This window comes from Pan troglodytes, chromosome 5 (assembly GCF_028858775.2).
Source record: "Pan troglodytes isolate AG18354 chromosome 5, NHGRI_mPanTro3-v2.0_pri, whole genome shotgun sequence".
NCBI lineage: Eukaryota > Metazoa > Chordata > Mammalia > Primates > Hominidae > Pan > Pan troglodytes.
Window position 1 is genome coordinate 130,740,097 of NC_072403.2, and position 14,301 is coordinate 130,754,397.

The 14,301-nt window shown below is 36.9% G+C and overlaps 1 protein-coding gene across 5 annotated transcripts in view; it reads right to left on the bottom strand.

Annotated features, from left to right (window-relative positions):
- Positions 1–14,301, bottom strand: part of MCM9 (minichromosome maintenance 9 homologous recombination repair factor) — a 121,510-nt gene that overhangs the window by 29,157 nt on the left and 78,052 nt on the right. For all 5 annotated transcript variants that reach the window (XM_518716.8, XM_063813397.1, XM_063813396.1 and 2 more), the window contains one exon: positions 13,564–13,738. In XM_518716.8, the coding sequence (XP_518716.3) occupies positions 13,564–13,738 (175 nt within the window). The remainder of the gene's footprint in view (positions 1–13,563; positions 13,739–14,301) is intronic.

Below are 14,301 nucleotides of genomic sequence, written 5' to 3' on the forward strand. Positions count from 1 at the left end.
AAAGTGCTGGGATTACAAGTGTGAGCCACCACTCCCGAGCCCCCTTTTTTAAAAAAAACTCACGTTGCATCATTTGCTTCCTGGTGTCATCTTACTTCTATTTCATTAAGCAGCCAGGACAAAATTTAAGTAATTAAATTCCCAAACTTTAAAAATGTTTCCAGATTTAAGTAACATAAAGAACAACAAAGTTATTGGTCTTCACAAGCATGTATTGATTCAAGAAGACCTATATTTTGGTTACTGACATAAGTTACATTTAGTAGGCTCTAGGCATCCTAAGTGTTTTACCATTTTTTCTATTTTGACTATAACAAGCTTTTGCAGTGCAGAAATCATATTGGCCTCTCCCAGTTGCTTAAGCATCTGAATAGTAGGGATTATGATATGCCCTTGTAGGTAAGGTATGTGCCACCCACGGGAAAACACTGCATAAAGTTTGACCTCAACTTAAAAGAGCAATTTGTGAAATCACAGTTAAATGAGACACTTAAGTGTGCTTATTTTCAAAAAAAGAACTAACTCTCTGCAGTGCACACAAGTGACACATTAAAAAAAAAATCTCTGGCTGGGCGCGGTGGCTCACACCTGTAATCCCAGCACTTTGGGAGGCTGAGACAGGCAGATCACCTGAGGTCGGGAGTTTGAGACCAGCCTCACCAACATGGCGAAACCCTGTCTCTACTAAAAATACAAAATTAGCCGGGTGTGGTGACGCATGCCTGTAATCCCAGCTACTCAGAAGGCTGAGACAGGAGACTCGCTTGAACCCGGGAGGTGGAGGTTGCAGTGAGCCAAGATTGCGCCACTGCACTCAACAAGAGTGAAACTCTGTCTCAAAAAAACAAAACAAAACAAAAAAAACAAAACACACACACACACACACACACACACACACACACACACACACATATATATATGAGAAATTTCCTGTAGCCTTGGAGACCAGTCAGATATTCTGATCCGGTGGTTTGCATTAAAGGGAAATGATAATTCAAATCAAAACTGCTTCACAAATCAGCCAAACTTTAGTCACTTGAGACACGAGAAAGAGAAAAAGAGAAAGAAAGCAAAAGCAGACATATTCAAGAGTTTCTGAAAATGATGTGGCAAGGTACCAAATGTCTCAAAGGAAAACCTGAAGTGGTTAGAGAGGCAGGGCCCCAGATTATCTAGATGATGATGACTCAGTGAAGGATTCCTATTGTAGGTGGAGAAGTAGATAAGGTTTTTCTTAATAGATTCAGAGTACTTTATTTTGGTAGAATTCATAATTAAAGTGTTCCCTTTGCACACTTAACCCTCTTATCTGCTATTAATTAACTTCACGGCATGCTATAAGTCTCTAGAGACATTTTCTCAAGAGTTTTGCATTTGGCAGTTAACTGTACACTTTGCATCAGGAAGATTAACTGGCCTCTAATTAGGGGTAATGAACTTAAGATTCTGAAAACTGGTAGCCAAAAAAGTTGGATGAACTACTGTGGAGGCTCATCCAACTTATTCTTAAATTGTAGAGTGAGACAGAGTGAGTGTTATGAAAAATGAACACATGAGTTAACGTGGAACTTTTAGAGTGTTTTCACTGGTTCCCACTACCAAACAGATGATAGATATACAATTGTAACTAGGGGTACACACAACCCCAAAAAAGCCAACATGTACTATTCTTGTACCTTTCTGTAAGTGATATTATGTCAAAAGCAAAGTTAAAAAATACAAAAAAAAATTAAAAGGACAATTTAAATGGAAGAAAACAGATCACGTATTTGGTGACAGCTATGATCTTGGCAGAAACTGTAAAAACTATTACAGAGCCTGAACTAGAGTCTTCATCTCAATATGTACAGAAGACTAAGTACTGTCTTTAAACCCTTGCCATCCTTTTTGCCTGTCTCTTTGAAACCCGCTGAACTCAAGACTTTTCTCATGAAGAGTTACCTCCTATACACACTGATTGTCCAGACTGTTCTGTCTGTCTAAACAATTGTTTCCCAGCGCTGACAAACAGACTCTTGTTTTATCACCTGTTCTTTAGTATATTTCTTAAGTGATTCTTTGTCTTCATTACAGTTCTGGACAGGCCAAACACTGGAATGTACCCCAAGCACATAACCCCACAATTCCTTCTGTGTAAACAGCCATACAGGAACAGCTGCCCACAGCAGTGATTGGCACCTGACCCAAGAGCAGCCAATCAATAAACTAGCCAGGAGTCTAGAGCTGCTCTTGCATAAATCTTTAAATATGGATGACTGTATTTAACTGGGTCTCTCTAGAGGGCATTTGAAACGGAGACAGGAAGGAGAACTCATCTACTAAGAACAGCTGAATAAGCCTAAAAGACCCGCAAACACACACAAAAAAAATCAGCAACAGAAAGTATCTGAGTCATAATAATGAAGAGAATAGGTTTGAAGATGAATAAACTTCTGATGCTGTGGTGGCAATGAGATAATACAGCTGCTAATATATATACATCTACTTTAAATAAACTCCCTTTCCCCCAAATTATGTTACAGTAGAACAGTAGTTACGGAGAGTTCAGTAATGTGCTCAGCTAGTAAGTTGTGAAGCTGGAACCGCCATATAGCCCAGACTAGCTCTGGACTCTCTGCCCTCAATTATTACAGTAATTCTGTCTATGCCCAGTGTATTTTTGCAGTCACTAAAAAAGCGGGGAGCTCTTTTAAAAAAATTTTTTTGTTGGTCGTTTTTTACTTTATTTTTTCAATTCCACTGGAGAAGGGGGAGAGCTCTTGATGTTTCCTGAACTTTTTCCATGTCTAGCACAGGATGTTCAATATTTTGTAATAAAATATAAAACCATATTTTATGTACATAGTCTACAATAAACCATCCTACAGCTGAATTTGTAGGCCAGCTCATGATCTGCAGCCTGTCATAGGTGGCAAAGGTTAACCTTAAAGGTTATCTATTTACTCACTGGATAACTGAATTTTTTATAGAAATTTTTTCTAGTCTAAACCTGAAGGCCTCTATAACCCTAGAGGCAACCTACCTGATCTCTAGGCAGCGCTAACCATTAATAAATCTTCCTTGTACTAATTTTAAATATGCTTCCCTGAACCTTCCAGCCATTGATTCTAAAGGATATGAACAAATCTAATTCCATTTCTACATTTGAGCTCTTCAAAATAATTGTAGACAACCACTTCTCCAATTACTTTTCCTATATGTGGTTCAGAAATAACATGAGTAATATATTAAAAATATATAAAATATACAGTAAAAGTCAACATTTAAGAGTTAAACAATATAAGAAAGAATAACTTTAAAAAATGAAATGTTGATTTCTAGGTTCCCATATGATAATGGCAGCTACTTATAGCCATACTTCAACATATCCTCCAAAGACCTTACAGATAAACAAAGCAAGCAAATAAACCCATAAAACAAAACTCATCAAACTAAAAACTAACAAAGAAAGTGGAAGAATACTACAAACTTCAGTTTATATATAAATAGAGAAATAAACACCAGAAACCAGCAAAGCTAACTCTAGAGCCCTTACTGGAGTGGAAAGATCAGTGGAGACTAAGTGAAAGGAGGAGAAAGTAATGGGGGCCTCATGCTGGAGAACACAGATAAAATGCCAGGAGGAGGAGAGAATCCCATGTAGAGTGGGGAAATATTGAGAACAGGTTTCAGACCTTGTGAATCAAAGTCATTGACTACTGGAGAATAGACAGAGGGGCCTGAAAGTTCCGGGGACCACAGCTGGCAGTCATGGGAAGGATCCCGGAGTAGATAGAGGAGACCGGCAAAGGGCAAGAGTCGCCTGGAGTCTTGGTGATCAGGTGAAGAAGGAGGCAAGCAGTGGATATTAAACATCCTATAGAAACAAATAAGAACCACAAAACAGACAAATCAACCATCCCCTTATGGAAAACACTATTAAGTAAAATGCACTTAACTGAGATTCCTCTGAAGTAAAAATTAGTATACCATCCAACCTCACCATCACCTTAATAGAATACCTACTAATAATGATTCAGAAAAACATGACATTTTAAAATGAATGGAAATAACATGCAGCTCCATAAAACTACTACAAGAATAAAAATACTTCCGTTGATAAAACCCTCATCTCCCTATCCTGCCCCAAAAAAACCCCACAAAGCAAAGGAAATCTGTAACACAGTGCCCTGACTTGAATATCCTTAAGCAAACATTTGCAAATAGGAAAAACCATTCCACATCAGAAATTCAAAAATTCACAATATAAAAGCACCAAAAAGCAGAAGATGTATATCCAGAGATGATAAAACTGAAGAAAGAAATGGATGTAAAGGGAGGAAGAGGAAATACTCTCAGAAATGAACATCTAATTAAGGCAGAAACAGAGAATCGAACACTGCATGTTCTCACTTTTAAGTGGGAGCTAAACAACGGGTAGACATGTTCATAAAGATGGAAACAACAAACACTGAGGACTCCAAAACTGGGGAGCAAAGGACATGGACAAGGGTTGAAAAACTACCTCCTGGGGACTGTGTTCACTATTTGGGCGATGGGCCCTACCATTATGTAATATACCCATGTAACAAACATGCTCATGTGCCCCATGAATCTTCAAAAAAAAAAAAAAAAAAAGAAATTAACATTTGAATCTAAGGTATCTAAGAAAGGACCGACAGGACTGAAAATATAATAAAGGGTGCTAAGGAGAGGAATAAAAATAGCCAAGAGAATAAAACAAAATACAGATGAGCTAAGAAGTTTAAGAAAAAAAAAATGGTTGCTGCAGAGCCTAGGAAAAATTCTAACAAATAAATAATTACAGCTTCTGAAAAATAAAAACAAAACAAATAAGTGAACTACAGTGTCAAACAATCATTCAATAAAAATTTCCAGGGATAAAAGAATACATGTCAAAGGCTCACTGATATCTACAAAAACTGACCAGGAATAATCAACTGAGACATAGTCTAGTAAAAACATTATACTTTAAAGATAAAGGAAAAAACCCTCTGGGACTTCAGGCAAAAAAACTAAATCACCTTTAGAGCAAGTGATATCAGAATGGCATCAGATTTGTCAATAGCAACATAGAAAGCAAGACTTTAGGAAAGAAAGTGTAAGCCAAGGTCTTTATATCCAGCCAAGCTATCTTTCATTTTTCAAGTGTCAATGCTATGAAAAATGATTTGAAACATGGAAAAATTCAAGACAATAATCAGGAGCCCCTCCTAAGGCATCTGCTAGAGGATGGGCTTCATTCAACCAAGAGATGATGATGATGCCCTGGCCCTCCCAAAAAGACCGATGGTGAAGCACTTCATTTTAGATAGACCAAAGCAAAAGAAAGCATAAAAGTGGAAGAATAGTAAGTAAATGCTATTTGTTCTGACAAAGTACAAATAATACAACTATTTATTTAAGTGAAGAGAAGAAGGGAGAAAGGGGAAAGTAAAATAGGCTCACTGATTACTACATGGCTAATAGACTGGAGTCATATGATATTATTTAAAGTTCCCAAGTGAGGAGAAATGGGGCTGAAGGCATTATAAAAGGTATTATAAAACGTAAGCCCTAGAATAGGGGTTGTCAAACTACAGTCCAAATGCAGCCCACAATCTGTTACAATAAATAAAAATTTATTGGAACACAGCCACTCCCATCTGTTTACATATTATGGCTTCTCTTGTTTACATCACAGACATATTGATACAGTTATACTGTCTACATCAGCAGAGATGAGTAGTTTCAACAGTTTGGCCCACAAAGTCTAAAATACTTGCTATCCTAATCTCCACAGAAAAAGTTTGCCAACCCCTAACCTATAATAAAAATGCAGCCAGGCGCAGTGGCTCACTCCTGTAATCCTAGCACTTTGGGAGGCTGAGGCAGGCAGATTGCCTGAGCTCAGGAGTTTGAGACCAGCCTGTGCAACATGGTGAAACCCCATCTCTACTAAAACACAAAAAAGTAGCCAGGCATGGTAGCGTGTGTCTGTAGTCCCAGCTTCAGGAGGCTGAGACAGGAGAACTGCTTGAACCTGGGAGGAGCAGGTTGCAGTGAGCTGAGATGGTGCCACTGCACTCCAGCCTGGGTGATAGAGCGAGACTTTGTTTCCAAAAAAAAAAAAAGCAAACCTTCCTAAATGCACAGAAAAATAAACACAGTAAGTTTTAAAAAAAAAAACCGTTGACACCAAGCATATTGATTATACCAATAAATGTAAGTGTGGTTACCTAACACATTAAAAGAAAAAGATTTTTCGATTGTTCATAAAGCTAAGCCCAATTCTACGCTGCATACAAAAGAACAGATTGAAATCAAAAGGCTAAACATAAAGAAATGAGCAAGGATATATCAGACAAATATAAATATTATGAAATCCAGAGTTGTGATCCTGATATAGGCAAGGTAAAATTCAGGCCACAAAGCATTTAAGACAAGGAAGTACAAATGTTAAAGGCCACAACAACTACCTTCATAAAGCAGAAACTACAAGAGATGCAAAGAGAAACAAACAAAAACCCAGTAATAAGAGACTTTAACACACCACTCTTGGTCTAAAATGCATCAAACAAACAAAAGGTAAGTAAGGATATAGAAGACCTAAATAACATCATTTATAAGGTACAGTTTGTGTATGTGTGTGTGTGTATAATATATATACATTATATTCTCATTATACAGAATATAATTCCTGAAGCATAAAAGGGCCAGTATTAAATTGACCTTATATTAGGCTGCAAAGATAAAAACCTCACGAAGTTCCTTAAAGAAACAACACAAACAACATTCTCTGACCACAATGGGATAAAACTAGAAATTATTCACATCAAAAAGTGGTCCTTCTACTTAGAGACTAAAAACTCGCTAAGCAACTCTTGGGAGAAAGGGGATACAAACCAAAACTGCAGAATTTCTAAAACACGATGATAATAAGAATACTACATATAATCGTCTATGGGATACCACTGAAGCAGTGCCAAGGAGTATATGCAGTTTGCTATCTTTTGGATAAGAAAGAGGGGAGATGCATAAACAGGCACACATACCTATCCCCATGGGTTTTGCTTATTTTTCCAAAAAAAGAAACATAGGAAGGACAAATCAGAAACTAATGAATATCTATCAGGGATGGAAGAAAACAGAATGGAAAGGGTAGGGATACGAATGTGATTTCTTTTGCATGTCTTTTTATATAGGTTTGACTTTGTTAAAACAAGCTATATTTTACAAATTTGGAAAATACAATTAAATAAAAAAGGTAAAAACAGCAAATGTTATAAGTGAATGAAAACAGAAGTTTCAAAGACAACTTCTTAACTGTATATTGAATAAATAATATAACTACACAAAGAAAAGCATTCAAACTACTTTTGAACATGCACTTTAACAACATATAACCTCAGTGGTATATCTAAGCATAATAAAGGACTGCAAAGAGAGCTTGAATATTAGTTTTTTGTGATTATTGGTAATGGTGTTGATGTAATATTTCTGAAACTATTTTGGAGATGTAAATGCATTCAGAAATACAGAGAATCCTATAAACACCTTTATATACATATGAAATAAAATAATTTTGAAGAGTCATAAGTATCTTCTGACCCAGGCCTAAGTTGACATACATGAACTCTATTTGAGAATATCCCTGTAAGAAGGGTGTTATTTTTGTATCAGAGATGACAGTTATCACCCACAATATTAAAAAAGTAGTAACAGTGGCTGGAATTTATTCTAGGTCTCTCCGACCCCAAAGCTCTTTAACTGAATTATTTTTAACAAAAATATCAACAATTGAATTTTGCTTTGCTTTAAACGAAGGGATATTCACTGTTGTTATTGTTGGTATTTGTTGTCCTGAGTGGCAATGGTGGCAGTTTAAAGTAGTGTTTGATCTACTGGAAGCATCTGCTCCTCCTGGGGGTTCTTGTTTCAGGCCACATTCTCTGTATGGAAAACACAGAACCTAATAATCCAAGACAGAAGAGACTCAAATCCATGTCGTATGACTGCTCTGTTTTTAAATAAAATTTTAATTCTTTTTAAAGAGATGTCACTTTGTTGCCCAGCCTGGAATGCAGTGGCGTGATCACAGCTCATTGCAGCCTTGACCTCCTGGGTTCAAGGGCCTCCTCAGCCTCTTGAGTAGCTGGGACTACAGGCGCACACCACTGTACTTGGCTGTTTTTTTGTTTTTTGTATCGAGATGGGGGTCTTGCCATCTTGCTCAGTCTGGTCTTGAACTCCTGGGCTCAAGGGATCCTCCTCTCTCAGCCTCTCAAAGTGCTGGGATTACAGGCATGAGCCACTGTACCCAGCCTAAATTATTGAACCATGTGAGAAATGTGAAGTCTGGTTGAAATTTTCAGGCCAGCATGTATTAGAAACATTTCATTTCAAATCAAAAGCAGCTACTAGTAGATGCCAGTGAGCACATGGTGGTCCTGTCATCCCTGGGAATAGGCTAGAAATGAACTGTTCAGTAAGATCAGAGGAGACCATAGGAACCCAAGCTCTGTTATTATAAGGTAATTAGAAAATGTCTTCACTAAATTGATCAAGAAAAAAGAAACCTTTTCAAGAAGGAGAAATAAAAGGTACAAACCACTGAATAGAGTTATCATAATTACATGGTTATGTAATATTTAGGAACTAAATATCTTTTAAAATGCATGATAATAAAATTGTACAAATGTCTTTATGAACCCAGAAATTAGTTATGTGGGGTGAGGAACAAAATAGAATGCTAGTTTTACGATAATAACTAGAGGAGAACAAAGATCCTGTAATTCCTTTAATGCATTAAATAATTATAGTAATCTTTAAATGAAATCTATGTGTTAAAATGCTCAGAAAAGTAAAAATTCTTACGTAAATGCAAAGAAATTGCAAGGCTAAAATACTGGTTGTGATCCATGTCATAGTTCAAGGAGGTATTAAATTCTAGATAGTGGCTAAGACAAAACAGAAACAAGGAAAGAACCTTATCTTGAAACTATAATAATACAAATTTTTGCACAGTAATACCACAATAACAATGCCTACCACAGTGCGGTGATCTAAAAAAGCAGCTCTTGAGAAAACTACATTAAGTCAAAATACTCAAAGTACTTCTCAGGCAAAACTCCTTTCAATATACAGTCATAGGTTGCTTAACAAGAGGCTATGTTCTGAGAAATGCATCATAAGGCGATCTGTTCTGTTGCAAGCATCATAGAGTGTACTTAGACAAACCTGGAGAGTACAGCCTACTATACACCTAGGCTATATGGTATAGCCTATTGCTCCGAGGCTACAAGCCTACACAGCATGTTACTGTACTGAATACCATAGGCAACTGTAACACAAAGGCATGTATTTGTGCATCTAAACATACCTAAACACAGTAAAAATAAGGTATTCTAATCTTATGAGACCACCATCATATATGTGGTCCATCACTGACAAAAATGTTATGTGGTGCATAACTATATATTACATGTTTGACAGATGGTTTAAAAAAGAAATAATGAAAACTTGACTATAAATATGAGTAGCAAAATAATTAAAGTTCAAATCTCTCACCTTCTAGCTTTACAGCTTTATGTCTTCTCCTTTCCAACAGACAAAAAAAAAAAAAAATCCAATCTAAAGATATATCCTTCAAATTATTTCCTTTGGAAGATGTCACTCCAATTAAAAAAGGATTTTACTGATCATAAATGGTATCGCCTCCCCAGGCACTATTATTACTTTATATAACCTTCCAAATGTAGGTATACTGTCCTGACCCCAAGCTTCAGCTGTGAACTTGCCACTCATACACTGTTACCAAGCAGGGAAGAGATGAGTATGGGAAGAGTAAGTGTTTGGAAACTTCAATAGCAACTGGGCAGAGTGAATTCATGTCTGTTGAATCTACAAATAAAATATATGCATTTTTATATTTTTAAAATTAACGGTTATGTGGCATAATTTACATATAGTAAAAGTCATCTTTTAAAAAAATGCCCTTCTATAGTCATTCTCTTCCTCTAACCCCCTAGCAGAAATTTCTGATTTTTCTCCTTACAGTTTAGCCTTTTGTAGCATTTCATATAAATGGAATAACAAACTATATAGCCTTTTGTACCTGTCATCTTTCACTTCACATAAGGCTTTTAAGATTCATCCATGTTGCTGATTCATGTGTGTATCAGCAGTTTGTTCCTTTATATTGCTAGTAGTATTCCATGGTATGGGTCCATCAAGATTTACCTATCCATTTATCAGTTGATAAACTTCTGGGTTGTTTATATAATTTTGGGTGAATATGAACAAAGCTGCTATAAACCATTTGGGTATAGGTCTTTGTAGGTGGGAAAACATATGGATATTCAAGTGTTCTGGCACAATTAAAAAAAAACTATCCTTTCTCTGTTGAATTATTTGACATCGTTCTTGAAAATCAATTGACATTATCTGTGGGTCTATTTCTGGACCTTTATTCTCTTCCATTGAAGAGTCTATCCAATGTCACAATGTTTTGATAATTACAGCTTTATAGCAAATCTTAAAACAAAGTAAGTCCTCCAAATTTGTTCTGTTTCAAAGTCACTTTGGCTATTCTGTGCTTTTCTATATAAACTTTAAAACCAGCCTGCCGATTTCTACAAAAAAGCTTGTTGGGATTTTTTTTTTGTTAATTTCAATAGGTTTTTGGGGAACAGGTGGTGTTTGGGATTTTGATTAGAATTGCAGTGGGCTGGGCATGGTGGCTCATGCCTGTAATCAATGCTCTGAAAGGCCGAGGCAAGTGGAACATTTGAGCCCAAGAATTTGAGACCAGCCTGGGCAACATAGCAAGACCCCACCTCTACAGAAAATAAAATTTAAAAAATAGCCAGGCATAGTGGTGCGTCCCTGTAAGTCCCAGCTACTCAGGGGTGGGTGAGTGGCTTGAGCCCAGGAGTTCAAGGCTGCAGTGAGCCATGATCGGGCCTCTGCACTCTAACTTGGGCAACAAAGTGAGACTCTGTCTCAAAAACAAATTTTTTTTTAAATGCAGTGATTCTACAGATCACTTTGGGGAGAACTTGCATCTTAACAATATTAAGTCTGATAGATGAAACTAGGTATCTATCTCTCCATTTAAGTCCTTTTTAATTTTCTTAATGTTTTGCAGTTTTTAATGTATAAATATAGAATAGATTTTGCTAAATTTATCCTGAAATACTTCCTATTTGGAGATGCTATCATAAATGTATATTTTATTTCAATTTCCAGTTGTTCACTGCTAGCAAACAGAAATTAATATTTATACATTGACCTTTTAAGATTCACTTATAAGTTCTAGTAGCTTTTCTTAAATTCTTTTTGTTTTTCTATGTAGACAATCATGCCACATAGAATACAAGCAGTTTTGACTTCTTCCTTTCTAGTCGGAATGTCTTTTATTTCTTTTTCTTACTAAACTGACCATACTTCTAGTACAATATTGACCAGAAATGAGAAGAGCTGACATCCTTAATTTGCTCCTAATCTTAAGTGGAAAACACTGTCTTTCACCATGAAGTATGAGACACAGGTGTTTTTTGTTGTTGTTGTTGTTGTTTTTAGACAGAGGTCACTCTGTCGCCCAGGCTGGAGCACAGTGGAGTACGATCTTGGCTTACTGCAACCTCCTCCTCCCAGGTTCAAGCGATTCTCCTGCCTCAGCCTCCCGAGTTGCTTGGATTACAGGCGTGTGCCACTATGCCCAACTAATTTTTGTATTTTTAGTAGAGAGGGGGTTTCACCATGTTGGCCAGGCTGGTCTCCAATTCCCGACCTCAGGTGATCCACCTGCCTTGGCCTCCCAGAGTGCTGGGATTATAGGTGTGAGCCATTGCGCCCAGCCTCATGTAGGTTTTCATAGACAGCATTTAAACAGGGAAATAAACTTCTAGTTTGCTGAGAACTTTTATTATGAATGAGTATTTAATTTCATCAAATACATTTTCTGCATCTATTGGGATACGCTTTTTGTTTTTTAGTCTAATAAATTGATTGATTTTCAAATGTTATACCAACCTTTCATTTCTGGGATAAGACCCACTTGGTTATAATGTATAACCCTTTTTATATAGTATTGGATTTAATTTACTGAAATATTTGTATGTCATTGCTTTTTCACTTCACATTTTTAATAATTATTTTTTCTTGTATTTTATAACAATATTTCTCAGTGATGGAGTAAAACAAAAAGTCAAAACCGGTCCTTTACCACACAGAGTGGAAAAAGCATTTTTTCAGTGCACAAAGTAGCTGTGGTTATGACAAACTGCCTGGCCTTTTGGTGCAATAACTGAACAGAATCAGCTACAGAATGCTGATTTTGGAACTTACAACATACTTACAGATAGCACAAAAAGCTCATTAAATGGAGATATAATGAGAAAAGAAACCAGCCTCTGAAGACACTTAATAAACTATACTTCTGATTTCCTCAATCAAAGAGTTTAGAAGCAATAATTAAAGTATATTTTCTTATAACACTTCTATTGTGGACTTATCGCTTTGCTGTCATTTTTATCTATCTTTTCTAATAAAACCGTGAACACCTGAAGGACAATGTTCTATTCATCTTTGTACTTCTTAGCATCTAGCACAATGCCTGAAACATAGCAGGTCTTTAATGAGTATATATATTTAGTGAACGAACAAATGAATAGGTCTGATAGTTCTTTCTTGTATCTTTTCTGGTGGGCTATATCCTACTCTCCCCCCCCCTCCCTCTACCTCACTCCTCCATTAATTTTTTGCTGGAGTATACAAATAGATCTCATAGAATCTCTATATACCAGTGTCTGCCTGGCTCCCAAGTACTCATAACTATTTGAAGACACTGCTGGCAGCCCTACCTGTCTGATCAGTTGGCTTCACATCCATAATAGCAGCATTAAGACGGAAACAGTTCTAGCCCTGTTACTGCTTGAATGACCTGGCAGCCTGTTTGGTGGCCAGCCTTTGTAGCCAGGTAAGTTTCCTATAACCATTTCAGTGCCTGTGTGAGATTTCTGTCTGAACCTGGCTTATTTTTTTCCTCCACTTTATGTGTAGCCAGGGACTCACACAGCTCAATCCTGAGCCTCTTTGAGTCACAAAAGGCATTTCATCTTATGCTTACATTATTTACTATTTAGTATTCCATATGCTGTAATCAACCTTCCATTAGGATTTATAAGGAGAATGCTGGAAACTATGATTTCTTTTTTCTTTTTGAACTTTTCAAAATTCCTAACACAGAAATATGCCCAGAGTACACATACAATGTTTACTGAATGAAAAAGAGAATGAGTTGAATCCTGCATTGAAAGCTCTTCAAAAATCCCTTCCACTAGTTTAGTCAACCACATTTATACTTTACTTTTCCTTTTCTCTTTCCCAATAGCTCATTTTTATTTCCTCACACACTTCTGTGGTCTAATAAGGAAAAACTCTAATGTGTGTCTTGAAGGGTGGTAACTGATCATCCCAAAGAGGACCAAACATACCTTACAGCTCAACAAGGTTCACATTTTCCCCTAAGCATATATTAAATAATCTCATTATTCCCATAGATTTTAAAGAAACTCTTACCCAGCCTTAGCAACACTTATGGTTTGTTGCTCCATTGCTTCATGGATACTGGTCCTATCATGCTCTTTGAGGCTATTGAACTCATCAATACAGCAAAGGCCCGCATCTGCAAGAACTAATGCCCCAGCCTCCAAATTCCATTCTCCTGAGTCTTTTACAGCAGTTACCGTCAGACCTGAGGAAACAAGCAAGCCATATCAACTTTTATTTTCAAAAGCATTATCTTGACTGGGCGCAGTGGCTCACACCTGTAATTCCAGCAGTTTAGGAGGCTGAGGTGAGAAGATTTCTTGAACACAGGAGTTCGAGGCCTGCCTGGACAACATGGCAAAACCTTGTCTCTACAAATAATTTAAAAATTTGCTGGGCACGGTGGTGTGTGCACCTGTAATTCCAGCTACTCAGAAGGCTGAGGCGGGAGGATCGCTTGAGCCCAGGAGGTCAAGGCTGTAGTGAGCCATATTAGAGCCACTACACTCCAGCCTGGGTGACAGAGCAACATCTTGTCTTAAAAAAACAAAAAAGGCATATCTTAACCTATGAAAGGAAAGAGATGCCTACATTTTAAAGAGAAGGGCATAAAGACTTTTATTTGCAGTTAACCAAGAATGGATGGCATCAGGACAATTGCTTCACATATCTAGTCACTGGAAGGCCTCATAAGCTCCTATGTTCTAAAAATGTAAGGTGTGTTCTCCAGTATTTTGTAGCAACCAGAAGTTCTCAAATTTTCTGTCT